At 51.7% G+C, this 27,937-nt stretch overlaps 1 protein-coding gene across 7 annotated transcripts in view; it reads left to right on the top strand.

Moving 5' to 3' along the window:
• The window catches only part of TMCO4 (transmembrane and coiled-coil domains 4), a 95,396-nt gene that overhangs the window by 38,705 nt on the left and 28,754 nt on the right, over positions 1-27,937 (top strand). For 5 of the 7 annotated variants that reach the window (XM_060015419.1, XM_060015416.1, XM_060015426.1 and 2 more), the window contains 6 exons: positions 5,109-5,206; positions 5,448-5,591; positions 6,359-6,478; positions 10,616-10,780; positions 11,654-11,790; positions 13,259-13,343. In XM_060015419.1, coding sequence (XP_059871402.1) covers positions 5,109-5,206; positions 5,448-5,591; positions 6,359-6,478; positions 10,616-10,780; positions 11,654-11,790; positions 13,259-13,343 — 749 coding nt within the window. Of the gene's footprint in view, positions 1-5,108; positions 5,207-5,447; positions 5,592-6,358; positions 6,479-9,216; positions 9,336-10,615; positions 10,781-11,653; positions 11,791-13,258; positions 13,344-27,937 lie in introns of those variants that run through there. The other 2 variants (XM_060015421.1, XM_060015448.1) reach the window with 2 other exon arrangements.

Genomic DNA, 27,937 nt, shown 5'->3' with positions numbered 1-27,937 from the left:
CATAATAACAGGGTCAACATCTAACCTTTATTGAGCGCTCTCTAGATGCAGGTACAAGATACCATCTCACTGGGTTCTCATTACAATCCCCTGAGGCTTTTGCAGAGGAAGAAACAGAATGTCAGAAGGGTGACGTAATTCACCCGAGGCCACCCAGCTGGCCAGTGGCACCATCTGATTCAACCTCCTTATCCAGTCTGAACATTGCTTACTGCATCCCTCAAGGCATGGTTGAGAATCCGAGGTTTCATTCTTAATTCTGAGGAAGGCGGTGAAGATAATCCTTTTGCGGGGCTTTCTGAGCGTTTACTAGGAATGTGTCTCTAGACTCCCCAGAGATAAGCACTCCCTCTCTATCTACTGGAGAAGGTGATTTAAAAAAAGAAAAGGGTGGTGGTGAGGGCAGTAAAGGTAAGGAACACCCTCTCATGGGAGATAAGGTGGCAGTGAGGGAAATTTCTTTGTGGACCCATGAGATAAGCAGTGCGGGTGTCTCTACTCTTCTCAAGGTATCTGTGACCTCTGCCTGGGATTTGGCCCAAATCTGCATTTTGGCTTCAGCCTCTGTCTTTGGGAAGCTGACATGGAATGTCAGCCCAAGGTCACTTCTGACATCCCAGGTCATGAGTGTGGCCAGAGGCTATGTGATGACAGAGATTGCCATGGTGCCTAGTCAGCAGGCAAAGTCAGTAATAGGAACAGGGCTTCATTTGGATTCAGTGTCGTGCTCTGAATTCTCACTTCCCAATATAGGAAGCGTCATAGATGTAACTCAGAGCCAGCCTCTCCTCTTGTGCTTTAGAGGTTGAAATTCAATCAGACAACTGAAGTTATTGCAGGAGTGAAGTGCTGTGATAATTAATGATTAACGGGAAAGCTGTTCGTTTTGTGTACAAAACAGTTACTAAGAGCGTTCAAGTACTCAAATAAGGAAATCGATTGGCAGTTCAGGTGCACATTAAGAGAGAGTGCCTTAGCTAAATAACTTTTAGGAAAAATATTACATTCTTTTTTTGGTAAACATTCAAATAATAATACAAAGCAGGGACTTCCTGGTGGCGCAGTGGTTAAGAATCCACCTGCCAATGAAGGGGACACGGATTTGCAGCCGTGGTCCAGGAAGATCCCACATGCTGCAGATCAACTAAGCCCATGCGCCACAACTACCGAGCCTGTGCTCTAGAGCCCGCGAGCCACAACTACTGAGCCCATGTGCCACAGCTACTGAAGCCCGCGTGCCTAGAGCCCGTGCTCCACAACAAGAGAAGCCACCGCAATGAGAAGCCCGCGCACCGCAACAAAGAGTAGCCCCCGCTCACCACAACTAGAGAAAGCCCACGTGCAGCAACAAAGACCCAACACAGCCAAAAAAAATTGTTTTAATAATAATACAAAGCAGAATACTAGAGATTAGAGTATATCATCAATCCAATCTTTATAAAATTGATCTGATATACTAGCATTTATACATTTAAATAAAACAGCTTCAAGAACGATATTTACTCTTTAGTTATTTTATTCCCTTTAGGCTATGAGTTTCCCCCTCCATAAACTCAGCTAAAAGTGATGACTGTCTAGTATCCCAGATGTGCAGGTGTCACTGCAGGAACAATCTAGAAGCAGACTGTGCTAAGAAATGTCAAGGGCACCCACTCAAGAATTTGACTATGTTCTTAATAACAAATCTGTACTAATCATGAAAATGTTGTAACATCCTAGATTTGTTCTGCTGTCCCAGAAATTTCATTCTTGATGGTGATTGGCCTACACTCTGGCTAAATATTTTATTTAGCCAAAATGTATGTACCCCCTGGTTTTCATAGAAATGGACAGTGAGTGGGAGAAAAGATCACGGCAGCAAGATGTTCACGTCCAATTCTTGCTGTGGAATGAGTAGGTTCTTTTCAAAAAACGTCTTCTGAGCCCCATCCAGGTGCCAATCCCAGGGCCAGCGGCTGAGGGTGGAACACAGGAAAGGCTTTATCTGTGTCCCAAAGGTTCAGCCCTGTGATTCTCAAACTTGAGATAATTGGAGAGCTTGTTACAGGTGGTTTCCTCACCCAGGAAGTAGTGCTTTTAACAGCTACCCCCTGGGGATTCTGATGCAGTTGATCCAAAGCCCCCCCTTTGAAAATCAATGGTCTAGAATTCCAGGCTAATACCGTACAGAGGGTTAGGGAGGCCTGGAGTCGGAGCATGTAGGCAACCTTGAGGTTCAGGCAGGCGAGGAGGTGACTCTGGAACGATGAGTCATGTTTAGCCAGGCAAAGGAAGGTGAGAAGGTCCTTGGCAGCCGAGGGCCAGCAGGAACACAGGACTGAGACGTGGGCAGTGTGCCTGCAGGCAGTTCAGTGTTTCTGGAGGGTAGAGTGTAAGTTAGGAATTGATGAACGATGAGGCTGTGAATGAGGCAGGGACCAGGTCACGGTCCCTGAGTGTGGGGGTCACGGTCCCCCACGGGAGGGCCTGAGTGTCCTGCTGGAGAGGTGACTCTATCCTCGAGGCAGAGGGAGGACCAGGATGGAGGGAGAGAGGGGGGCAGACAGTTGTGATTGTGCTTTCCTGCTTGACACTGGTCACGTGGTGGTGCTCGCATCATCCTCCCATGTCCAGTCCCTAAGTGAGAAAATTGAGGCTCAGAAAAATCAGGGGAGCCAGCGAGATCATGGCGGAGCTGGGCTCAAAGACCTCACCCCGAATTTGCAGACTATTTCCCAGGCAGTGTTTGTCGAACAATTTGCTGCTGGTTCACAGAGCCAGCTGCTCGTAGCCCCTGTGTGTTCCTCTTGTACGCCCTCAGCAGCTGGAATTTCTCCTCAGGCCTTGAACTCTGCCGAAAGCAACTAATTTCCAGCCTTCCTGTTTGCCCCGATTGGTACTAGCAATTAAGGGCCAAAGTATATCTCCAGCCTGTGGAGGAAATTGTCATAACCATGGAAGGAATGATGATAGCAGTAAACATACTGAACGATGACAGTATGCCAGTCACCGTAGGTTTAGCCCTCCTAGTACCCCTGGAAATTCAGCGCTATTATCATTCCAACTTCATGGATGAGGAAACTCAGGACAAGTCATTTGTACATAGTCCCAAGGTTAGTAAGTGGCCCTGTCCAGCAGGATAGCCTAGGTTTTGCTGCGGTAACAAATGACCTCCACGTCTCGATGGCTTACAGCAACACAAGTGCATTTCTTGCAAGTTGGCTGTGGCTTTAGTCCACACTTCCTTGGTTCTGGGTCCCAGTTGACAGGGTGACCTCTATTGGGAGTGTTGCTGGTCTCGGGGCAGAGCAAAAGGAGACTTACCAGGAGCTGCACTGACTCATAAAGATTTTGCCAGAAGTGACTCATATCCTTTCCAGCTACTGGCTAAAGCGGGTCATGGAACCACTCAGCTCATCGGGGCAGAGGTGTGTAATTGTTCCATAGGGAGGACCAGTGCAGGAGGGATAACTGAACACCTGGAGGACTGTCATGCACCACCACAGCAGAGGGAGGATTCAAGCCTAGTTTACAGGATTTGAAACCTCACACCAGAACCCACGCCCTTCATCGCCGTCCTGCCGTCCGCTTTGCTAAACGCCTGTGGTTCGGCCTCTTCCCACACATCTGAGGGCATGAATTTCAGTCATGAAAAACCAGCACCTGTGATCATGGAGAATTGGTTTCCGCTCAGTAGTGAAGCAACCGAGAAGTGCTGTGCTGTACCCCCAGGACGTGCTTAGGAAAGTGGGTTGAGGTGAGCGGGCAGACAACCAAAAAGCATAGCGGGTCTCCGAAAGCCCATCTCAAATCCAACTTCTTTTCACTGACCGGAGGATGAACTGTTTCTTTCTATCATGTATGGTTCAGGAGGCGAGAGATGGGAAGGAAACGGCTCCGGTTGAGCACTGCGTTGTTCTGCTCGCCGACACACAGACGTTCCAGCCTGCTGTCCATTCTCCATAAAAGTTTGTTGATCAAAGGGATGAAGAAGGAATTAATTTAAGCTTTACAAACCAACATCCTTATGAGGGAGATGTTATCATCCCCATTTTTACAAAAGGGGGAACTGAGTTTCAGGGAGATGGAGTTTCACGGCAACAGCCACTGTCTCGGTCCCCGCTCGCGGGGCCAACTGTCAAGCTCTGCGCTTGACAGACATTGTTTTTGCTGATCCCCACTGCCACTCAGGAGGAGGGCACTCTTATCCGTGTCCTCGTCTGTGATACGCAGACAATAATAAAACTGCTTCTAGGATAAGATAAACCATTCGAAGTGCAAAGCACAGTGGCAGGCATGTTGGAAGTCCTCAATAAACATTAACCCTTCTTTTATCATCATCATCATTGGCCATCGCTCTGTACATTGAGTTGTTGTCCAAACTCCAAGTTCAGTTCAGAGTTCCCACTGGTAGTGACCGCACTGCCCCACCCTTGTCTCCCATCCTTCTCCTTATTGCCCCAAAGCACAGGGGGCCAGATGTTGGACAGGAAAGTTGGGTTTAGTGACTCTCCTGGGCCATTCTCAGGATTCACCTGACCCCAGTTTACTCCATATGCTTCCCTTTTGCTACATTTTGTCACTTTCAAATTTCAAGTCTGAAGGGTTCTAGCTATTGCCCCAAGGCCAAGGTCTCCAGTACAGACATTTCTCTAACCCCTCTTTGAAAAGATAAATCTGAAGGAAATTGGTTCCCAAATTCCTTCCAGAGGGAGGTGGGCTCTGATGGCGGAGTGGGGGGGAGGGGAAGGAAGGAGTGAGGTGATGATGTCTGTGACTCTATCTGGTACTCATTCTGGGTCCATCTGTATAAAGAGAGTTTTGTGCTTCTTTTGCCACTATTATTATTTTTTTTTTTTTGTCTTTTCATTATTCAAATTGCAACCCTGTTAGGATGGATCCGTTGGGTAAGTAGCACCTCCCACGTACTGGGATTCCCCAGCTGGGTTTTAGAATGTTTTCAGCTTTTTAAAACCATAGATGGGTCCAAGGTAACCTTGGTACCTCGCTCTGCATGACAGAGCACCCAGCACTGATCCCAGTTTGGGGCTTGGTGAGGCGGGGAGGTGTCAGGGGATCCCAGACACAGCCAGTCCTAGAGAGCAATCTCTCCCCCCACCCACCCCCAGAACGGCCGAGGCATCCCGGAAGAAGAAAGAAAACCGGAGGAAGTGGAAGCGCTATCTCCTGATAGGCCTGGCGACGCTGGGAGGCGGGACAGTGATCGGTAAGATGAGATGGTGGCACTGGCCAGGGCAGCACGGAGTGAGGGATGATGCCAGGCTGGGAGCAAGAGTGGGGAGTGCAGGGGGATCAGCTGGGAGCCCACCCCTCCTCGCATGCGCGTAGTAGGTGTGCTCACTAGTATTGTCCGTGAGAGGCAGTGGGAGGGAGGCCGGTGGAGGAAGAGCGCAGCAGGCCCCGTCCGCACTCCCACCTCTACCCACCACGGGCCGCTTTCCTCGCAGGCGTGACCGGGGGTCTGGCTGCCCCTCTTGTTGCTGCCGGAGCCGCGACAATCATTGGCAGTGCCGGGGCAGCGGCTCTGGGCTCAGCGGCCGGCATAGCTGTCATGACCTCGCTGTTCGGTGCAGCTGGAGCTGGCCTGACAGGTAAGGTTCCAAAGGAGTGGTGGCCCAGATTCTCACCAGTGAGGGCTCCCTGGGAGACGGAGGAAGAGGACATGGCTTTTCTCACTCTGAGTCCTGGCACTGCCAGAACATATAGCGAGCTTCACAGAGAACTGGGTGGATGGCTTGGCCTGGCTCGGGACAAGGCTGAGTTTGAGAAACCGCACCTGGTGTAGACTTCTTAGAAAGGGTCTGATTGGACCTGCTTGTCACCATCTAAGAAGTTTCCAGGCAGGCTGCCTCAGAGACGGTTGAGCTTCTTCTTGTAAGAGGACACATGGCTACCCCTCATTTACCGGCATCCCGTGGGGGAGTGTTTCCAAATCATATGTGTCAGTAGCTCCCCAGTCACACAGAGTTTCCTGTTAAGTGGCATGTTGCTTCCCACATTGAGAATCTTGGTCAGCTCAAACCACTTTCACTGAGAGGAGTGTGTTACACTCCTGAAGTTCGTGGGCGGGAAAAAAATGTAGTACCCACGGAATCAGGCCAGAGCGGTGGTTATGAGCTTGGGCTCTGAGTTTCAGCTCTGCCAGTTGGGGGCTAGCCAGCCTTTGGAAACCTGTTACCTTCGTCTGTAGTCAGGACGATAACGGCACCGACCTTAATGAGTTCAAAAACGGGACGCTTGTCAAGGGACAGGGCACACGGTTGGCAGTCACTGTGAGTGTGTGAGTACACAGAGCCACTCTAACGTTCCCCAGCATCCCCAGTGACCCCCATTCTCACTTTTGTATCTGGTTCTTTAGGATACAAGATGAAGAAGCGTGTTGGGGCCATTGAAGAGTTCACGTTTCTGCCTCTCACAGAAGGCAGGCAGCTACACATCACCATCGCCATCACGGGATGGCTGGCATCTGGCAAATACCGTGAGGACCAGGGACAGAAAAGGATGCAGAAGCGGGTGGATGTTGGCTGAGCTGGGTCTGTTGCTGTGGGCCAGACCCTGGCCTAGGCTCTTGCCTGTGTATGTCTTTAGGGGGTGGGTAGGGGGGACCTATTTTTCAGAGGAGGAAACTGAGACTCGGAGAGGTGAGATGACTTTATCCCACATCTGTCTTCCCCTCCACCCATCCATCATCTGTTCATCCATCCATCCATCCATCCATTCACCCATTTAACCACCCACCCACCCACCCATCAACCCATCCTTTCCACAGAGTTTATAGAGCATGTGCCAGACACTGAGCCAGGTCCTAGGAATTCAGCGGTGAGCAGCACAGTCATGGCCTCTGCTCCCATGGAACATGTGGTCCAAGGCAGAAGACAGATCATTGAGCAAGTAATTACAGGGAAGCTTTATGGAAGGCACGATAGGGGAAGCACAGAGTGCTTCTGGGGAGTGAGGGAAAAGTTATTGGAGGAAGTGGCATTTAGGCTAAGGACTGGCTGGGAAGTAGCCAGAGAAGGAAGGAGAAAGAAGTGAATACCAAACAAAAGGGCAGCATGTAGAAAGGCCTAGTGGTACAAGAGAAGCACAGGATGGCTTGAGCAGGGAGCTAGAAGACAGGAGTGTGGGTGACGCCGGATCACACAGGAGCATGTGAGCTGTGGCGAGGAGTTTGAGTTTATCCTCAGAGCAAGTGGAAGATAGCAAAGGAGTTTCAACACGTAGGTGAGAAATCAGTACATCTTGGCTGTGTGACCTCAAGCAATTTACTTCACCTCTCTGTGCCTTGGCTGCTTCATTTGTAAAGTAGAACAAATTATCCTTGCCTTTCAGGGCACTTACAAAGATTAAATTAAACAAGGTAACGTGTGGAAAGCACCTGGTTTTTAGTGACATTCCACAAACGTTATTTCCCTTTACTGCTCTAATTTGAACGTGTGTGTTTTGGGGGGATTCTAACCAGGGTGGCACTGAGGAATAAGGTCATGGTCCGCTTACTGTTGGCTCACTTTTCCAAGTGCCCAGTGTGAGGCTCAGCAAGCAGGTCGTCAATCAGGGAGAGAACAGGGTGGGCCGGGGAGTCTGGAGCGTCCTGACCAAATACACAAGCTCAGAGCCTCCTGGGTTCCCAAATTGCTGGGATCCGAGGGCAGAAGCCACAGCTGTTCTAAACAGCACAGGAGGAGGCAGGTGAGGAAATGCCCAGGCTCTGTTGAGAGGCATTACTGGGCGCCAGAGTCTTACTGGTATGCGCGCACCAGGGCCAGTCCCCAAACGGGACTCTGAACAGTGACTGAGCACCTGGCGCCATGAGTCAGGCATTTCACCCACACACTAGGAGCTTGACGTACGTTACCTCGAGTGACCCTCACATCCATGCTCTGAGGTGAGGGCTGTTCTTACCCTGATCTGGACGAAGAGGAAACCTAGAGGGATCCCATGGCAGACAGGTGGCACATGCAGGATTCGAACCCAGGTCTCCTGACCCAGAGTTCACGGGTTTCTCTTCGTTTGCTTCATGATACCATCCATGCTACAGAAAGACTGAGACAGGAAGGAAGGAGCAAGAGTCTAAGTGAAGGAATTTGCAGTTCTGACCAGTGTGGAAAGCAAAGCCCTTATGGTTGTTTTACCCACCCCCTTGCTGGGCTGGCCCCAGGGCAAAATCAAGTTCATTTGCGGCGGGGGCCGGGGGAGGGGGGGCGGGGGGGCCATTATCGTGCAATAATGCTCCCTAGGCAGAGGCGGCGGTTACAGAAATGTAACCAAGGTAGGTGAATGCAGTTCAGGAGGGAAATGAGTCGCCTTGTCCTGCCTCCCTGATGGCCAGGAAAGAAGTCTCGTGTCATGACAGGCTTGCTTCCGCGTGTGATGGGCATCTATGGGCTTTCTTGGGCCCGCCCCTTTATTAAATACGATTGTTTGTACTCATGCTTATGGCTTTGTAGCTCCCCACTAAGCCAGGCATTTTTGCATGCGTTGGCTCACTTAGTCCCTCACTTCAAGCCACGGATGTGGGCATCATTATCACCCCCATATTTCCTCATTTACAGATGAGGAAACCGAGGCTGATAAGGGCTGCCCAGGGTCGCCTCGCTAGTCAGGAACTGGGGCACGACTCACCCCCATTCTGTCTGGCTCCATAGCCCATGTTCTTGGCCACAGGGTGATAGAATGCAGTACTGCACTTTACAGTTTGCATAATGCTTTTCGTGCAGCCTCTCACATGATCCCCACAACACCTGTGAGTCAGATGCCATCATTCCATTTTAACAGGTGTAGAAACTGAGGCTCAGAAGGGCAGCGCGCCTTGCTTGTGAGTCTTGCAACCGTAAAGCTGCCGAGCTGGGTCCAGAGCCCACCACACACACACACACACACACACACACACACACACACACACACACACACTCTCTCTCTCTCTCTCTCTCTCTCTCTCTCTCTCTCTCTCTCTCTCTATCTGTGCCCGCATCCTGTCTCGGGCTGGCCGTCTCCTCCTCCATAACTAGAGACAGTTAATCCCTGAGCTGCTGCAGACCTGTGACAGACTCTCTGCAGAGCGGGGAGCAGCCCCTCAGTGGTCTGCATGTCAGCAGAGCACCCTCGGGTAGGGACGAGGCCTTCGGGTCGGGCAGGTCGAGGCATGTGGCTGAGCCAGAACCCGAAGCCTCTGGGAAGCTGGCTCCACTGTTCATTCATTCATCCTGTGTTCATGAGGCTTTGGGAATCGAGTGCTTGGCAGACAGACTGCAGGACAGACGTGCACTAAACAGATGACACAAAAATAAATGGAAAATTGCAGACTGTGACGAGAACTCAGGACGCAAAAGTGCAAGGTGCATTAGATCCCCTTTGTCAAAGGGGCCGGGAAGCTTCCCCGGGGATAAGGCGAGTGAGCTGGAAGCTCAGAGACAAGTAAGGGTGGAAGGTCACTTGGGCCATGGGCAGAAATGCACGGGGCCCCTCGATGCTCCCACGGCCCAGAAATGAGTGACTACATGATGTTTGCATGGCCCTCTCCCTCCCCAGGCTGAGAGCACTTTATCTGGATGGCTCAGCCTCCTCAGCTATGAAATGGGGCTAATTGTGGAGCCCCATTTCAGAGACTGTGTTGAGGTAAATCAGAGAGTGCATGGGAAATCCCTCAGCACAGAGCTGCCCATCACTTAGTACTTGCTCACTAAACGTTTCCTACGATGATGGGTGTCTGTATCCTCAGGGTCAAGCGCCTGGCCTGGCATAGTCTAGGTACTCAGTTAAGGTTTGTGGTATGAATGAATGAATGAACGAGTGAACGAACACAATCAAAAGCATGTGTTTCTGGAGGGTAACCTGATGGTTGCTGAGGCTGTGAAGGAGGCAGGGGCCAGGTCACAGGGGGTCTGAGAGTCCTGCTGGAGAGGTGACAACATCCTCAAGGACTAGGAGGGAGAGAGGGAGGCAGACTGTCATGGTTTTATTTTCCTGCTTGACGTTGGTCACGTGGTTGGTACTGTCATCATCCTCCCATTTCCAGTCCCTAAGTGAGAAAATTGAGGCTCAGAAAAATCGGGTGAGCCAGCGAGCTCATGGCAGAGCTGGGCTCAAACACCTCTGCTCCAGATTTGCAGACTATTTCCCAGGCGTGTCTGTTGACTGAGATGCAGCCGGTTCAGGGAGCCAGCTGCTCGTGGCCCCGTGTGTTCTTCTTGTGTGCTCGTAGCATCCTCGATGCCAGAATTACTGCAGAGTGAGAGAAAATAACACTTTACACACACGGTAGTTGGAATACTTAGTTCTTATAACTACTCTATGAAAAGAGATAAATGCTAGTCTCCCGACTTGACAGCTAAGCAAAGTGAGGCTTAGCGTGGGATAGTGACCCAGGGTGCCCGGGGTCGCCCAACTGCTAATGAATGCAGGAGCTGGGTCTCGAACCCCAGCCTGCTGTCTCACAGCGCGGCGCTGTGCTCTGTCTGGAAGCGCGTCTGCTCTGCTGTCAGCTGCCGTTCAGTGGCAGGGGTGGGCCTCTTGTCTCCCCGCAAGGGTGAGTGGGCCCCTGTCGCCAACTGTCTGGGAAAGGGTGAGAGGCCTCCTCTGTCACAGGAGAGACCCCACCTACCTGTGCTCTCCCCAGGCACCTTCAGCGCCCCATGGGCTGCCCTGGCCCACAGCCGTGAGCAGTACTGTCTGGCTTGGGAGGCCACGTACCTGATGGAGCTTGGCAACGCCCTGGAGACCATCCTCAGTGGTCTTGCCAACATGGTGGCCCAGGAGGCCCTAAAATACACAGTGTTGTCTGGTAAGCCTCCCCTCACCCCCACCAGCAGCATTCCCACCACTCCCAAGCCACACTGGTTCTGTACCTTTGCATGCCTGAGGCCCCCAGTGAGCCAGGCACAGTGCTGGTCTCCAAGAACACAGAGAGGCAAAGTTTATGGTCCTTATAGGGAGGAGACAGATAAACAGCCCATCACATTATCACATAGTGTGTCAGTTAGCAATTGCTGCATAACAAACAACCCCATAACCCAGTGACTTAAAATAACAACCATTTATCACAGTAGCTCAGAAGTGTTGAGGCTTCATTTGGCTGACCTTTGCTGGGCCTGCTTATGCATCTGTGGGTCAGCTGACTGTCCACTGATCTAGGCCAGCCTTGCCTGGGGCAACCAGCGCAACTCGGCTCTGCTCCATTTGTCTCTCCTCCCCGTCCTGGGATCGCAGGCTATCCCACACCCACAACAGAAGTGCACTAGAGGCACAAGTCCATTTCAAGCCTCGCGTTCAGTAACATCTCATTGGCCAAAGCAAGTCACATGATTGAGCCTAGAGTGGATGGGCAGGGCAGGAGCAGGGGCATTGCAGAGTTATGAGGCCAAGTGGGAGGATACAGGGTGGAGTGACAAACTGGGGCCATCTCTGGAATCTCACACATGGCAGATACTTAAACATAAGGGATCTAGGCCACGTATCAGAAATGCGTGAGCTTCAGTTTTCTTCTGTACTACTTAGCAGTTTGACCACACGTGGAAAACTTACAGATTCCAAGTTAGAGACTCTGGATGCATTCACTCAGGCATCCATTAGCCAGCCGATCACTTCCCTAGAAGGACCCCCCCCCCGCCCCCACCGTGCCACCACGGCCTTCATCACCGATATCCCTCCTCCCCAGGCCTTGTGGCTGCCCTGACCTGGCCAGCCTCACTCCTCAGTGTTGCAAGTGTCATCGACAACCCCTGGGGTGTGTGTCTCCATCGATCGGCAGAGGTTGGCAAGCACCTGGCCCACATTCTACTCTCCCGGCAGCAGGTACCTGGGAATAGCTGGGGCGAGGAGTTGGGGGAGCGGGCAGGGGGCGAGGAAGCAGGGAAGCATGGGGGCTGACTTGTGCACAGACGTCATACCTGAGATAAGCCCACGTGGGGGTAGCCCAGTGGCTTTGGGGGGGTGGGGGGTGGTCGTCATTGCTCCTCCAGTTCAAGTCATAAAAGCACCTTAGGGGGACTTCCCTGGCAGTCCAGTGGTTAAGACTTCATGCTTCCACTGCAGGGGCCATGGGTTCGATCCCTGGTCAGGGAACTAAGGTCCCACAAGCAGCACAGCGTGGCCAAAAAGATAAAAAGTGTCCTAGGATGGACCAGTAAGAATTACAGGCTGTGCATCTCTAGCAAGCAATCAGGTGAAAACTAACAGGCCTCTGCAGGTGTGGACAAGACCAGCTCTTCCTTTCCAGAAGTATAGAGCTACCCTCTGAGCAGATCTCCAGTGGCCCAAATACCACGTTAAACAGTTAGGGTTCCATCCACATTCCAGACAGTCCGAGGCAGGAAAGTAGAAGGGAAGGGCCTTTCACATCCCTTGGCCAGGACTCAGCCCTGCGGCTATCCCTGGCTGCAGGGCAGTTGGAGAAACTTCATTTTTGGCTGGGTAGCTGTGGGCCCAGAAAAACTCAGGAGTTCTGTTACCAAGGACAGAGGGAGAATGGGTGTAGGGTGATGACTGGTAGCCTTTGCCACAGAGTTCCTGCAGAATTGGAATATTGTCTAATGGAGGGTCTTCCATGGCAGTAGATGGAGGTAGGGGGGAGGGTGGGGGGAGGGTGGGTACATATACCGGCCCAAAAGCAAGGGAAAGGAATGGAGTACTGAGACCAGCTGGACCTTTGGAACTCATCTGCCCTCTCCCTCCATGTAGAAGTTGTACCCAAATACCTCTCATGACTTTCTTTTTCAAGTTGCCTTTCCTACAAGTTCTTGAGTCAGAAAATTCCTCTTCGCATCTAACTTACAACCTCCTCTTATAGCATAAGGCCAACATTTCATGTCCCCACTTCCTATCTAGGAACAGAACAGTTGTGTCCCCCCACCCCATGTGACTCTTTGCCTTTTTCTCCCATCACACCCGGGGTACCTCCCGCCTCCTCTCTCGGCTCCAGAAGGGCCCCGCTTCACTGCAATCATTTGCCACAGGTAGATGGGGAGGGAGCGACGGCCACTGGGTAATGGTTTGAGATAAAACCAGGGAATTAACCCAGCCAGATGCTGCCTGTCAACCTGGGAAGAAGCCGGTTCCTGAGCAGGTGCCCTCCTGCATAAACGAAGCCCCAGACTCTCCTGATGGAGACATCAGAGCCTGGGGCCGGGAATAGCACAGGCGTGATTCATTAAGCAGGAGGCAGGTGCTGAGAAGTGTGCAAGGGCCACCGTCATCGGGGCTGATGTTTTCCTAGAACTGGCTGTGCACCATGCCCCCAACACCTGTGTCCTTTCTCCCCCAGGGCCAGCGGCCTGTCACCTTGATTGGCTTCAGCCTGGGAGCCAGAGTCATCTACTTCTGTCTGCAAGAGATGGCTCAGGAGAAAGGTAAGGCTGGCCCATTGTCACAGGTGAAAACACTTCCGGAGTCCATCCCCCAGGCCAGAGGTTCTGCACTAGAGGTCGCGAGTCTTGTGACTGTGTTCCCAGATCTTAGAGTTTAAAACAGCTTGAAAAAGAAAAAACAGTCATTTGGAAAATTGTTTATTTCTTCCGTACGTAAATTAGAGTGGGTGTGAGACAGTTTTATAAAAATGGCCTTTGCATTCTGATGCGGGTGCTTGAGTGGGAGGGGAGTGGAAGAGTCCGAAATCGGCGTGTTGGCAGGGCCGCGCTCCCTCTGAAGGCTCTAGCGGAGAGCCGCGCCTCTTCCAGCTTCTGGTGGTGGCCGGCAGTCCTAGGCTTGCAGATGCCACGTTCCATCCTGCCTCGTCTTCACATCACCTTCTCCTTTGTGTCATCTCTTCTTGCCTAAGGACAGTGTCAGTGGCTTTAGGGCCCACTCAAATCCAGGATGGCCTCCTCTCAGGATCCCTCACTAATTACGTTTGTGTGATTTAATTACATCTGCAAAGACGCCTTTTCCAACACCTACACAATGGGTGTAGGGTGATGACTGGTAGCCTTTGCCACAGAGTTCCTGCAGAGGTGGAATACTGTTTAATGGAGGGTCTTTTCCAAGTAAGCTCTCACTCACAGGTTCTGAATGGACACATCTTTTGAGGGGGCCACAATTCAACCCACTACAGACACCTTTGGGAGTGTGTCATGCCATCCGAACACATACTTTCAGTGTTGATGCAGTGGAAAGCTTGAGGGCCCCTGCCCTGGTCTCGGGCCGGTGAGGCCTCCAGGACTGAATGCCGGTTTGGGGCAGATCTGTCACCAGGGGCTGCCATAGCAAGGGGTTAGGGGGGTGAGGTGCAGAGCTCAGGGCACTTGAGGTGGTCCACCGTGCGTGGGACCCGGGCTAACCTCTCTCCTGGTGTAGCACAGCAGCAGCAGAGAGAATTCCTTCTCTGGATGGGGGGAAGTAGCAAAGAATTTTCAGCAGTCTTTAACGCACATTTTGCTGGTCAAAGCAAGTGACAGCCAAGCCCTAGGTCAGTGGGGTGGGCAGTCCCCGCTGCCCCTTAGCTCCTTCTGTCCACAGCGGAGGACGAGGGGAGCAAATGTTTGCCAAACGGTGATCCAGACTCTGACTCGGGGATGAAGGAGAGCATGGGCTTTGCAGGCAGCTGAGACCTGGGTCTGAGTCCTACCTCTGCTCACCTGGGGAGCCTGGGTTGGGTAAGGACTCAGCCTCCCTGGACGTCGGTCTTTCCCTTTGCAACAGGAGGTTCTTGTCACCTCTGGGCAGTGTCAAAGGCCAGAGAGCATGGAGGTCAGGCAGATGGCCCAGTGCTGGGTCCTGGTCCACACATTCTATAGCGGCTTTTAGGCTGAAGTATCTCTGCCGGTGTTGGGGGTAGCTGCGCTCGCCCCCTACGCTCTAGAGCTGTTGCCGCCAGGGAGGCCCCTGGCAAGTTGTCACGCTCTGCGCTGTCATTGTTTTGCTCCTTTCCTGGTCATCCCTCCCCCAGTCCATGCAGCAGACCCATCTGCCAGGCTCCTTATCACCTGGATGACGTGGTCTGGGGGACAAAGGCGTGTCTTTGGCTCCAGTTAGCATAAATTACATGTTAACTTCAGATCATTAATATAAGCCAAGTCCCCAGGTCCCCTCCTGAACAAATTACCATTGACCATCTGGACACGGCCATTGGAACTGATGTCCCCATCAGCTGCCTCCGGCAACTGAGGCCGGAAACCTGTGGGAGGGAGATGCTCCGGCCTCAGCCCTTGGCGGGTGGTTCTCAAAGCAGCTTCCTTCCCGCCTCTTTCCTGGCCGCTGCTCCCTCCCCTGGCTCTTCATAGCCCACCACTGAGAACTGGGGCTTTGGTATCAGGCAGACCTGGATCTGGGTCCCAGCTTCATCACTGACGAGCTGTGGCACCTTGGGCAAGTCACTTAACCTCTCTGAGCCTCAGCTTCCTCATCTGAACGTGGGACTTAGTACACTTACCTCGAAGGCTCTTCAAGTGATTAAAACGAGACGATGAATGTGAAAGTACCTGCTGCAATTTGGGTTCACTCGGTAAACGCTTCTTCCTCTAATCTGAGGACCTACTGTGCACGGGGAACTGTGGTGAGTGTCGTGTAGACGGAGGCGCTTGTCGTTTTCTGTCTACTTTCTGGCGCACACGTTAGATGGTGAATTCCAGGCAGGCGGGATCTGCCTGTGCCCCACCACCTCTCCGGCACATGGCACGTTCTGAGAGCTCGGGAAGGTGGGTGGACTTGACTTCGGGCTGACAGGCTCAAGAGCCTGGTGCAGACTCCCCGTGTGCCGGGCTGTGCACTGTGCAGGATCTCGGTCTCCCGGCAACCCCCGGGAGGTTGTTATTCTTCCTGCTTCCGGGATGAGAAACTGAATGAGGCTGCGAGGGAAAGCCAGGCGGATCCTAAGAGCCAGAGCCGGGATTTGACGCCAGGGTATCTGGCTCCAGGGCCCTCGCTCGTAACAACTGTGCTATACTTTGCAGAGGACCCAGACCTTGAACGTGGGTGGGGCTCCTCCAGAGGATCTAGAGGGAGGGGAATTCCAGAGAGTCCGGCCCGCAGGGAAGAGGAAGGGCTCTCAGAGTGTCTGAAAACGTTGAGTCTAGTTTTTCTGCAGCCTGTGAGAGGGGACCAAGGTGGAATGTGGGAAACGGTTAGGACAGGAGCCTGGCACAGGTCTCGAATGCCGGGTTAAAGTGCTGGAACCGACTGGTTAGACGTTCGGCCTCTGAATTGTGGGACGAATGAACAGCTGAGCATAGTCCTGCAGAGGGAGGCGCTGGGGGCAGGGGGTGGTCAGTGCTGGGCAGCTTGTGGTTGACCCCCCTACCCCCGTGCACACATTCTCTTTCGCGTGCGTGCGCGCGCGCACACACACACACACACACACACACACACACACACACGGCAGCAACTCAGCCGACCCCAAGGGCCTCTCCTGAATGGATGGCAAGCTTCCCAAATAACAAGAATTGGGTAGGAATCTGAATAGAAGCCCAGCGGCCAAAAGTGCAGCTGGTTTTCTCCCCATCCGGTCACCTTCCGAAGGAGGAACTCACGGCCAGAAGACTCTGAACAAGAGTCTTTATTCTTGATCAGCCTGATAGTTTCCCCTACTTAATAACATCCCATGCCACCCTGTGTCTGGACGGGAGGTAATAAAGGACCCTTTGCCTTGACCTTGGTCAAGAATCCTCCAAGAAGGGGTCTGCCCCTCAGTGGCTGAGGCTAATTCCAGATGTAAACAGCAGCTGCTCTCACGTGGGGGGAGCTGGGGCCCGCTTTCTCTCTGGGGCAGAAGAAGGCTCCCCGTGCCATGGGGCACAGGCACGCTGTCTAACCCTGCCGGCCCTGCCGGCCTTCTCAGCTCCTCCAGGTGGACGGCAAGCCCCTGATGCCAGGCCTCAGAGCCGTTTATTTCCCCAGTTTCCCTCTTCCTTTCCAGAGATTATGTAAGGTAACTCCTGGTGGCTTATGGAAATGGGAAGTTGGAAACAAAACACACCCACGTGCAGAGGGGAACTGAGGGGTCCTGAACCCGGGAGCTGGGCGCTTGTGCGTGGCCTCCCTGACGGCCTCCTGGGGGGCCTGGGCCCAAGGCCACCCAGACTACGAAGTAAAATGAATAAAAACATGGACGTACACACACTCATAGAAAGAGGCTCAGATTCCTGCGTGTTGAGTGTGGCCCTCATCTTCCTGTGTTCTCTTTCTCTGTCATCCCCCGTGTCCCCTTGCCAGCCATCCAGGGAGCCTCTGGCCTTCAGGGCTTTACCACTTACCCCCCGGTCCCCACCCATCAACAGACGGGGGACCAGACACAGCTGGAAGGATGGCACAGATGCAGGCCTTTGCGTCATTAGGTGACGGGGCCACACAGCTCTTCCCCACCGAGAAGATATCAGCTCAGGTGCTGCAAATATGTGGGCTGTGGAGCCAGGGCATCTGGTTTGAATCCCACACGCACTGCTAGGTTCACCTACCCGCTCTGAACTCCAGGTGACTCGTGTGAAACACAGGGAATGATAACAGTATTGCCATCAAGGTTGTAAGGATGAAATGCAATAGTGCATATAAATGCTGGCATATAAGAGCCTGGTAATTCTTACTGAGCATTTATATTATGCTAAAATCTGTCTTAAGCTTTATAAAAGGGAGCTGGCTTGGAATTTCCTGGTTGTCCAGTGGTTAGGACTCCACGCTTTCACTGCCGAGCACCTGGGTTTGATCCCTGGTTGAGAACTAAGATCCCACAAGCCATGCACGGCACGGCCAGAAAACAAAAGGGCGGGGAGCTGGCACCTAGGATTAGAGCACCACACACACACAGGTGACCTTGTCCCTGGACCTTGTTGAGGGAAAATCAGCCTCCCACCAGCGTGGGGGCCCACAGTGTCTGTTCCTTTCTGTTCCTACACCCGCCTTGCCCCCTCTTCCTAGACAACCCCCTCCCAAGTCCTGGCCTTGTGTTACTGATGGCGCACCTTCAAGTCTCCAGCTGGCTGTCTGTGGTTGTGAATGAATTATTCACCCTTTGCCCGGAGCTGCTCTTTCACATCTAATTCATTCCAGCTCAGCTGTCTGGTTTCAGGCAGCCCTGCTTGTTTAACACCCAATTAATCTGCACACCAAGGAGACCCTCTCCTAATTGCAGGAAAGCTGTCATTATCTGAGTTAGGGGAATGTAAAAGAGGAATTACTCTAATGCAGTTGAATCCACTAATTGTTTTCTGGGTTCCCATTTCAAGTAATGAAATGTAGCAATAAATCCTAGAGTCACACAGAGTACAGAATCCTTCAGCTAGCCTACCCCCACCCCCTGCCCCCTCCTAGCTGCAGCCCATCCTTTTTCCCTCCCCCAAGAAAAGCTGCCTGTAGCATTAACTATCTCACAGTTTCATTTCCTTTTTGGGCCATGTTGCAAACAGCAGGGGGTTACTGCTTAGGGGATATGCAACCATTCACAAGGTGTCCCTCACCCGGGCCTGCCCCTCCCTCAAGTTCAGTGTGGGCAGCTTCCTTACAAATGGGTGTCTAGACTACAAGCCCCTTGAGGGCAGAGATTGTGTCTGACCAACCTCTATGCCTCCTGTACCTGGGATAAAGCCAACAGAGAGTGCTCTATAAGTGAATTGTCTAACGTTATAAACATTCACATTGTATCAGTCAGGATAGGTGAGGTTATGCTGCAGTAACAAACATCCCCCAAATCTTAGCAGTGTAACACAGCAAAGGTTCATTTCTCACTTGTGCCATCTGTCCACTGTGGGTGGGCAGGGGGTTCTGATCTTTATAGTCACTCACAGATCCAGGCCAATGGAGCCTCCTTCAGTAGGAGACAGAGATTGTGGTGAGTTACACACTGGCTCTTAAAACACTTTCACCTGGAAGTAAACGTCACTTTCACTCATGTTTCATTGGCCAGAGCAAGGCACGTGGACATTTCTAACATCCATGAAGGACCAGTGGATGTATTCCCACCATGTGCTCCAGCCAGAACACCTTATTGGATTCTGGCCTCTGTAATTAATTCTCAGCTGAAGCCTCAGTTTCTTTATCTACAAAATAGGGAGTTTTCTCTCTTCCTCCACCCTGCCTCACAGCTTGCAGGATAGACGTACACCTTGATGGAAAGCCAGAGTGTGGCAGAGGATGCTTGGGTGAGAGCCCCAGCGATTGGTGGTACCCAGGAGCTCGGCCAAGGGGCCCACACACAGACAGAAGCAGCAAAGATTCCCCACACGTTACCCACTGGAGGACCAGAGCTGGTTCCAGTCTGGCTGGGAGCAGGCTCCAGGCGGACAAAGCTCTGAGCTGTGTTGATGGTGATTGGCTCCAGACCGTGCCCAGGGCCCAGAGAATCAAGGGAGATGACCTGGTGAAAATGCCTTGAAAAGGTAGAGCTGCCCACAAATGGGAATGACTGTCATAGCAATAGTGTAGCAACGGCTGCCACTTACGAAGGCCCAGCTCTCTGGCTGGTTCTTGCTCACGGATTTATGTACATTCGTGTCAACCCTCACAACAACCCCATAAGATAAGTAATCCTGTCCCGTTTTTCAGATGAGAACAGTGAGATTTAGAGAAAGGTGGAGTAGCTTGCCCTAGAACTAAGATTTTGATACCTTTCTCTGACTCCAGAGCTCCTATTCATATTGTTGTTTTGAGCCCTTCTGGCTGGATGTTTTCACTCAAAGCAGTATCTCAGATCAGACCTTCCCAATGGAGAACTTGTCACAATCAAATTCACTCCATTAACTCATATTCATGAAGCACCTACTGTGTGCAAGGCAACATGCTGCGCTTTGGGGAGATGACAACAAACTAGCCAGTGCAGCCCCCGTCCTCATGGAGCTGACAGTCCAGTCTGTTAAATAATCTGCCCTCCCTGAGACATGAGTTGGGGTCTTGCAGAATGGCTGTGGGGGTGGGCAGTGATGGACGTCAGTCATCCGAAAAGCACTTGGCATGTAGTAGGTGCTCAGTAAAGGGAGCCTTACTGTACTTGCATACCAAGTTCTAGGGTAGCCGCCTGGTTGGGGCTGACACCCTTAATGTGAACCTCCTGCCCTTAGGTGGAGACATCTGTCTCTACCACTTAAAGCCCGTAAGTACTTGGCTTACGAAATAGAGTCACAAGAAGCCAGCCCCCCAGGACACAGTCAGATGCTCAGCAAGGCTTCCAGGCCTGCTGTGCTCCTCCCACAGCCCAGGTAGGTGGTTTGGGTTTGCAGGGGTACCTCGGGGGCTGGACGCACCTGCCAAGCTTCCTCCATCAGTTAATCGGATTCTCAGAGCAGTCTTGCCACATACTCAGACGTGGGTGGTGGGAAGGACTGACTCCCAGTGGGAATCCCTCGCCTTCTGGATGAGTATTTGAATGCTTCGTGTGGCTGAGGAATCTTCTCCGTGCAGAAATAGACAGACCCAGGTTCAACGGGAGTTTACTGAGACCCCGCCTACCTGCTTCCATGATTGATTCATTCTAATCATCATCATCATCATCTCAACAGCTAACGATTTTGGGGCACTTACTATGTACCAGGCACAGCTAAACACTTTGCATGCCTTATTTTATTTAATCCTCCCAATAATCCTATGAGGTTTTAATTAGCCCCATTTTACAGATGAGGAAACTGAGGCTTGCTTACAGAGGGGAAGTAATTAGCTCATGCTTACAGGATTAATAATGATGAAACTGGAATTTGAGTCCACAATGGCTGAGCCATGCCTCTTTCATGACATGTTCTCTAATTCTTACAGTAACCCAAGGTCAGGATAATTATCTCCATTTTACAGCTAAGGTTCAGTGTGAAGCAAAGCAATGTGCCCAAGTGGGTCCATTTGGATTTTTTGGTTGCAGGTCCTGAGAGTTCCATCAACTGCCCTTCCTTCAGCCACACCCAGAGCTCTTCTCTCCCCAAGAATGAAAAAAGGGGGTTCAGGGTGACTCCTGTCTGCTAAGGTCCAGGCATCCCTTGCCTTTACACATGTTCTCGTGCCTTTACACTTGTTCTCGCTATCCAGAATGCTCTCCCCTCCCCTGACCCCAGGCATGGAGCCAGTTCAGACACATCCTTCAAAATGTGGCTCGCAAGTTCCCTCCTCCATACTCCATGTGGAAGGAAGACTCAGACTCGGGAGCATTTAGGAAAGGAAAGTAGTTTTTGCAAAAAGGTGTAAACTAATTAGACTTTGGAAGGTCTGGTTTGCCAAATTACACACACGCACGCACACACGCACACAGCAGGTTCTTAAAGGAAAACACACACCTCACAATCACCAGGGTTGCCAAGTTTTCATCAGTTTGTTCTTGATGGAAAAGCAGGCATTTCTCCTAATGTTATTCTTTCTCATAAAGCCACAGGGACACCCAGAATCTTCAGACATCAGCGTTCCAAACACTGGGGACAGGATTCTCATTAGGGAGTCAGCAACTTATGCGAAATGCTCCTTCATTTGGGAACTCGCACCGGACAAGGTGCCCCTGTTATTCTTGCTTTATCTCAGAGGGTCAAGTGTGGGTTTGGTTTTGGTGTCGGTCGCCACAGATGGGATGCCTGTGCTGATGCCTGACGGTGACGGTTTTATTAACTCTGATCCTCACAACATCCTCATGGGGCAGGCATTTGATTCAGCACATTTTACAGAGAGTCTCAGACAAGGACACTGAGACTCAGAGAGTCTAAGGGATTTGCCCACAGTCAGAGCTGGGAGGTGGCAGAGCTGGAAGGTGGCAGAGCTGGAAGGTGGCAGAGCTGGGATCTGCGCCCAGCGCCCAGCCCCTAAATCTGGGTCATTCTTCTTCGTGCAGCCACGTCCCTGCACCCTCCCTCACCCTTACTCAGCTGTCTGTCTCCACACTCACTCACAGCTCTGGGTCAGGCATTGTCTGTTGTACTCACCTCTGTATCACCAGCTCCTGGCCTAGGCTTGACACATACAAGGAACCCAGTACATGTCAGTAGTTGATGCATTAACGAGGGATGTGAAACCCATGAAGTTTGCCGTGAGCGCTGCCTGCAGAGAACGGTGCTGAGGCCTTTGGGTGATGAAGGGCTCAAGCTGCCTCATCACGGTGGACCCCACCAACTCCGAGACCGCGGCCAGCTGATCGGCATGTCACCCAAGCCTCCTGGTGACCCAGGGCCACTCCACTCTCCAACTTCCCGGCAGGCATAATCAGCCAGCATGTGCACGGCCCGTGTAGGACTCCTGCCCACCCAGAACCAAGACAAAACGTGCGCCTGCCAAACGTGATACTTTGGGCAGGAAATGAACATCGCCAGAATTCCCAGAGATGAACAGTCCGCTTCCGACAACGGTCCATCTGCCAGCCGACAGGATGCATTTGCTTTGGGAGCGACTGATCCTCTGACCAAGAGTATTTTGGGCCCCAGCAGGTGGCAAGAGTGGTGGGCAGTGCCTGATGCCAAGAACAGCCACAATCCAAGTGCTCACCGAGAGACGCTGGGCCCCACATCAGTGGATTGTTCATCTTTCTAGGTATTTACTTTCAAAGTTCTCAAAAATTGAGTAGTTGAAAGAGAGCTCCATTCAGACTGACTCGTGGTATCTGAGCCAGGAAATGACCACATGAACCGAGAAGTCAGTTCTGCTTCAGCTATTTAGGCATCGATTCTCCCCCTCATCCCCAGAAGATGTGAAGGGAATTAATAGGTGACATTGCATGTTGTCTCTGGCTGGTGGCCCTGTCCATGCAGTTGGCAAGACATCACGAGACAAGCCAGCTCGCCTGTGCGTGTTCTCACTCATCCAGTGAAAGCCTGCGGGGCCTGCTGCACTCTGGGCACCGGAGCCCATTCATGACATCGGTCCCGGTTCCCCCGTCCCTGCTCCATCTGTAAGCTGGCTCCATTCGATTACTTCTCCTTGTGTCTTCAGGATGCAAGGGACTGTGACCTGAGTTCAGATCCAGCCCCTGCCAGCTACTGTCTAGATGCCCTTAGGCAAATCGCTTCACCTCTGAGCTGCAGGTTGACGAGTCAAGTGGGACCCCCTGAGGCCTTTGGGGCTTGCTCTGGACTTAATAACTACTGTTTATTGAACATACTACGTACCAGGCACTCTGCTAAGTGCTTTGCATATTTTCCCTCCTTTAATGTACAGACAACCCTAAGATGCAGGTGTGGATATTCCTTTTGCTAATGAAGAGGTTGAGTGCAGGGACTGTGTCCGTTTCCTTCGCCCCTGCGTCCCCAGCACCTGGTGTGGGTCTGGCACAGAGAAGAGGTATAATAATGTACGTATGGAGGGCCTGGGACTCAGCTTGAGCCAGTCTGATGGCACAGCTGGCCTTGCGGTATGGTAGATGTGACCACACAGTGCTTGGCGTGTGGTCAACCCCCAGTAAATTAGAGTCCCTCTCTCCCGCTCTCCATCAGTCTATCCAGATGGATTTTCCAAGGCTGTGGCTCTCACTGCCTCTGAGCTCACTAAAAGACAGTAACATCTTCAGTCTGGAGGGAATGGAGCAAAATGTGGGATTCATTTGCTTTTTTTTTTTTTTTTTTGGCTGCTCCGAGGGGTTTGCGGGATACTAGGTCCCCGACCAGGTATCAAACCCGGGCCCCTGGCAGTGAGAGTGCCAAGTTCTAACCGCTGGACTGCCAGGGAACTCCCTCATTTGCTGCTTTAATATAAACTAACGGGGTCTTTCTGACAGGCCTGTAGCTGCAGACCATGCCAACCCCCTTTGAAAGGCATCTGCATCCTCTTGGTGATGCAGATATCCTTGACCTTAGCAGTCACACCTGCTGAAATGCATTTGCTCACACATGGAACCTGGGTCGTCTCAGCTGTGTAAAGGCAAGGATTCAGGAGCTTGCTCCGGCCTCTCGGGGGCCCGGCCTCGCTGCTCCACCATAAACCCTCAGGGCTCAGCCACCGGTCGACCCACGTCACCCTCCTCCCGCAGGTTGGCCGTCGACCCCCGTGCCTACTAGATAAATCCACTCAGCTTCCAGGGGCCCCAGGTCTGAGCTGGAAGAGCCTCCAGAAGTGGCTTTGTTTAACATCTTCATCTTACAGGCAAGGAAAAGGAGACCGGGAAAACACGTGGTCTAAAGGCAGTGATGACCGGTGTTTGTGTTGGGAGTTTGATGTTGTTATGATAAGAGGAACCCAGAAATGCCCAGATCCTAGCCCTGGAAAAGATCCTGTCTCCCCACAGGATTCCCAAGAGTGATGAGCACGTAGACTCTAGCTAAATGTGGCCAGGGTACCTACCGCTGACCACCACCTAGGCTGGCACCAGAAACCCCTGGGGAAGAGCTTGGCTGAAGCTGTGCTGGGTCACACCGCAGGCTCAGCCCCCAAAAGCTCCACACCTGTTCCAGGGACCTACCTCATCCTGGCCGGCGGCAGCATGGAGGAAGGGAGTCAAAGGAGAGAGGGGGACAAAGTGGGCACCATCCCCACCAAACAGGATGGAGACGGGGCCACAGAGAGAATATGTGGGCCTGGTCCTCCTCGAGGGACTCAGCTTGGAGAGGCAGCAGAGCTGCAGTCTGACTTCCCGATGTACAGTGACCTGCCCACAAGTATATCAGTGTCCTTGCACTTGACCAGTCAGACCAGCACCCCCTCTTCCCTTGGGGGCAGTAGTGGGAGGCCTGGGAAGAAGGTGGGCAAAGATGTGCTGGTAGAAAAGGAGGAGAGGCTGTGAATTTCACTGCTCCTGCAGCTGAGACCAGACAGAGCCCAGGTCCTTCACTCCAAGGCCAGAGCCTGTGCCCTCTGTCCAGCCATCTCAGGACCATCAGCATGCCCTGGACCTGTTGTGCAGAAGCTCCCCTGGGCTGCTTTATTCCAAGACCTGTCTCCCTAGCCTGCCTTTCCTACCACCTGTCTAGCCATCTATAGACACACTTCTTACTCCTAACTCAAATGTATACGGGGCGTGAGGAGTGGGTTAACCCCTCATTAGGAAAGTCGTAGAAAAGTCTGCTAATAATTACCCAGAAAGCCACAATTCCCCACACCACGGGGGTCAAAAAGGCCTGGTTCAAATCTCAGTTCCACCATTTATGAGCTCTATGACCCTGTGCAAATTATATAAGTTCGTCAAGCCTCCCTCATAGTAAAAATAGATCTAATGACACCCACCCATCAAGATACTTAGGGGCTTCCCTGGTGGCGCAGTGGTTGAGAATCTGCCTGCTAATGCAGGGGACACGGGTTCGAGCCCTGGTCTGGGAGGATCCCACATGCCGCGGAGCAACTAGGCCCATAAGCCACAACTACTGAGCCTGCGCGTCTGGAGCCTGTGCTCCGCAATAAGAGAGGCCGCAATAGTGAGAGGCCCGCGCACGGCGATGAAGAGTGGTACTGTAAGGACAGACAAAACAGCACGTGTAAGGCAGCTAACACAGGGCCTGGCTCACAGTAAATGCTTGGTAATTGGCTAAGGTCGTTGCACAGCAGGTGGTGTGCAGTCTTGAAAGCATTAGAACACTGTAAAGGGCACTTAGCACTCAGTGTAATCACAGTTTGATGATCCAGAGACACTTCAAGAACATCACCTTGGGGTCAGTCAGTATGATGGGCCTTGGTTCATTCTTTTATCCCATGGACATCAGAAATTATGGAGTCTTAGACTCAGGGTTCCAACGGACATTTGGAATCATCTGATTCAGACCCCTACACATACAGGACCCCCTTAACATCATCCATCAGAGGTCTCTACTAGTGTCTGCTTACTTGCTTCCAGGGACGGGAAGCTTAGACTCTGCCCAGGGTAGTTAGGACCTTAAGAACAGATCGATTTAACCTGAGAGTCAGTGGCTTGTGGGCCGTGCACCATCAGGCCCTGCTCAGAGAGTCTGTTAAGGTGGCTCATGTTCATCTATTTCCAGGGAGGCCTCTGGCACCGCAACAGGGCCCCGAGTTCTTCAGTGCCTGCGCGGCCAGCATGTCCTCAGATCTGCTGTTGGCTTTTCAGAAACATGTTTTTATCCATTTTGAACTCAGAGCTGATCAGAGTCCCATTAAGTTCACAAAGACAGTGTTGAGAACTGAATGCTGATTCATTTCAGTCCACCATAATTGTCACTTTCAAGCAGATGGAGCAGATGTCTGTGTTCACTGTCCGAGCTCCTGGGGAAACAGATTATCTGCCAAAGCTTCTCTCCACAGGGAGAGGAAGGGAATTCTTTTCCTGGCCATGGTGAGCCCTGATGACCCATAAACAGGTCCCTTGCGTGAGTCCCAATTGATAGTAACTGAAGAATCCAGACCCTCTGCAGTGAAGGAGCACCCCTCTGGGGCTTTGAGGATTCCAGGAGGGGAAGAAATCATAAGTCTCCTTAATTTACATATTACTGAAGCATCTCAGTTCACAGCATTCTGTAATGGAAACTGTTGGGGTTTGTTTCCTTGTATCTAAGATATCCGTGACCATCGAGCCTGCTTAGCCAATATCACCAAAACGGTTGTCTTTTAGAAAATTGCCAGGCCTGTTTTGCAGGACAGAAGATTAGAACGTTCCTGCCTGTGGGTGGTATGTTCCCTGTACTTTGTGTTTTAATGACAGGGTCTGAGTTTGGGGGCCTCCATCCCTGCCACCCCAGCACAGATGTCCCTGTGTGAAATCTGACCTTTCAGGTCTCTATTATGTTCCTCTTCAGTCTTTGTGTCTTCCATCTTTGGTTCACTCATTTACTCAGACATCCATTTATTTATTTATGCAAAGCCCATCTCCTGGATTTGCAGAACTTCTCAGGAAATACAGATAAATATAAAACATCAGGACCAAAAAAACACAGATGTGAACAGGAGGCATGAGCCAGTTGGGAAGCCCAAATACAGCAGAGTGGACCCTGCAGCTAGGCCTGGACTTGAATCCCAGCTCCGCCACTTACTAGCTGAGCGCATGTACCCAGTCACTGTGCCTCAGTCTCCTTGCCTGTGAAATGGGTCTAGTAATAGCTTCTTCAGAGCTTGATTGAAAAGATTAAGTGGGATAATATATGTAATGCACTTAGCAGAATGGCTGGCAAGTAGTAGGCATTCAGTAACCACTATCTTTGTCCCTGTTACTGTCATTACATATTCTCTTGTTATTACCCAGTTGCTATTACTGAGCTGTGCCTTCAGCTACTCATTTCCTAGCAATCAAAGCAAAAGCAGAAAGCACTGACTGCCTGTTTCTCAATTCTGTGAGGGGATATGGAGATGCGAGCTCCAGGGGTAACAAGACCTTCCATTTCAACCTGACTCACTCTGTCTGAGTGTTGCACCCTCTCCTTTTAGGAGCTAAGTGCCCAGGTTCAGTCTTCATTAGACGTTAGAGCTTCAAACAGCTCTGCCTTTGGCTAGCTAGAAAGGTTACAAACCCAGAACCATGAGGATGACGCCATGGCTGAGAATGACCTTTCCGAGGTGCTGCCTAATTGTCAGGAGGGTGGTAGCAGGGGCGTCTGCAGAAACTCAGACAGGAGATAACGATGTCTTCAGCTTTGAGCACCTGGGTACTTGGAAGAATGTTAAATAGGCAACAGGTCCCAAGTTGGAGTCTTATTTGGGGTATTTTACATTTTGTAATTTAGCAATTGCTGGAGATTGAGGCTTCAGGGGACTGTTGCCGAACCTGGCTCACAGCTTAGAGCACAAGGTTTTTATTCTTCCTGCCACATTTCTCTGCAGAAGTTTGATGGAGAACAGCTGCTCCTCTTCAAAATGAGAAGCCATCGTTCCAAGATGGGGAGGGGGGGAAGGGAGTGGATGTTTATTGAGCACCTACTGTGTGCCAGGTAGGAACAGAATCCACCTTGATCTTCTTCCCAGTCACCTTGAGAGGTGTGAGCATTACTACACCTGGATGCAGGTGTTACATTTTCCATTTTTACGAATGAGGAATCAGATGCCCAGGGAGGTTTTGTGACTTGGCCAAAGGCACACAGCCAGTAATGAGCAAATCTGGGATTCTAACCCAGATGCGTCTGACTCTAAACCACTTCCTATTGACCCTTCTTTTCTGCTGCCTCTTATGATAAGCTTGCTACCCTCAAATTGCCTG

This window comes from Delphinus delphis, chromosome 1, assembly GCF_949987515.2.
Source record: "Delphinus delphis chromosome 1, mDelDel1.2, whole genome shotgun sequence".
Taxonomy (NCBI): domain Eukaryota; kingdom Metazoa; phylum Chordata; class Mammalia; order Artiodactyla; family Delphinidae; genus Delphinus; species Delphinus delphis.
The sequence above is the reverse complement of the archived record's forward strand: the minus strand, read 5'-3'. Positions and strand labels throughout refer to the sequence as shown.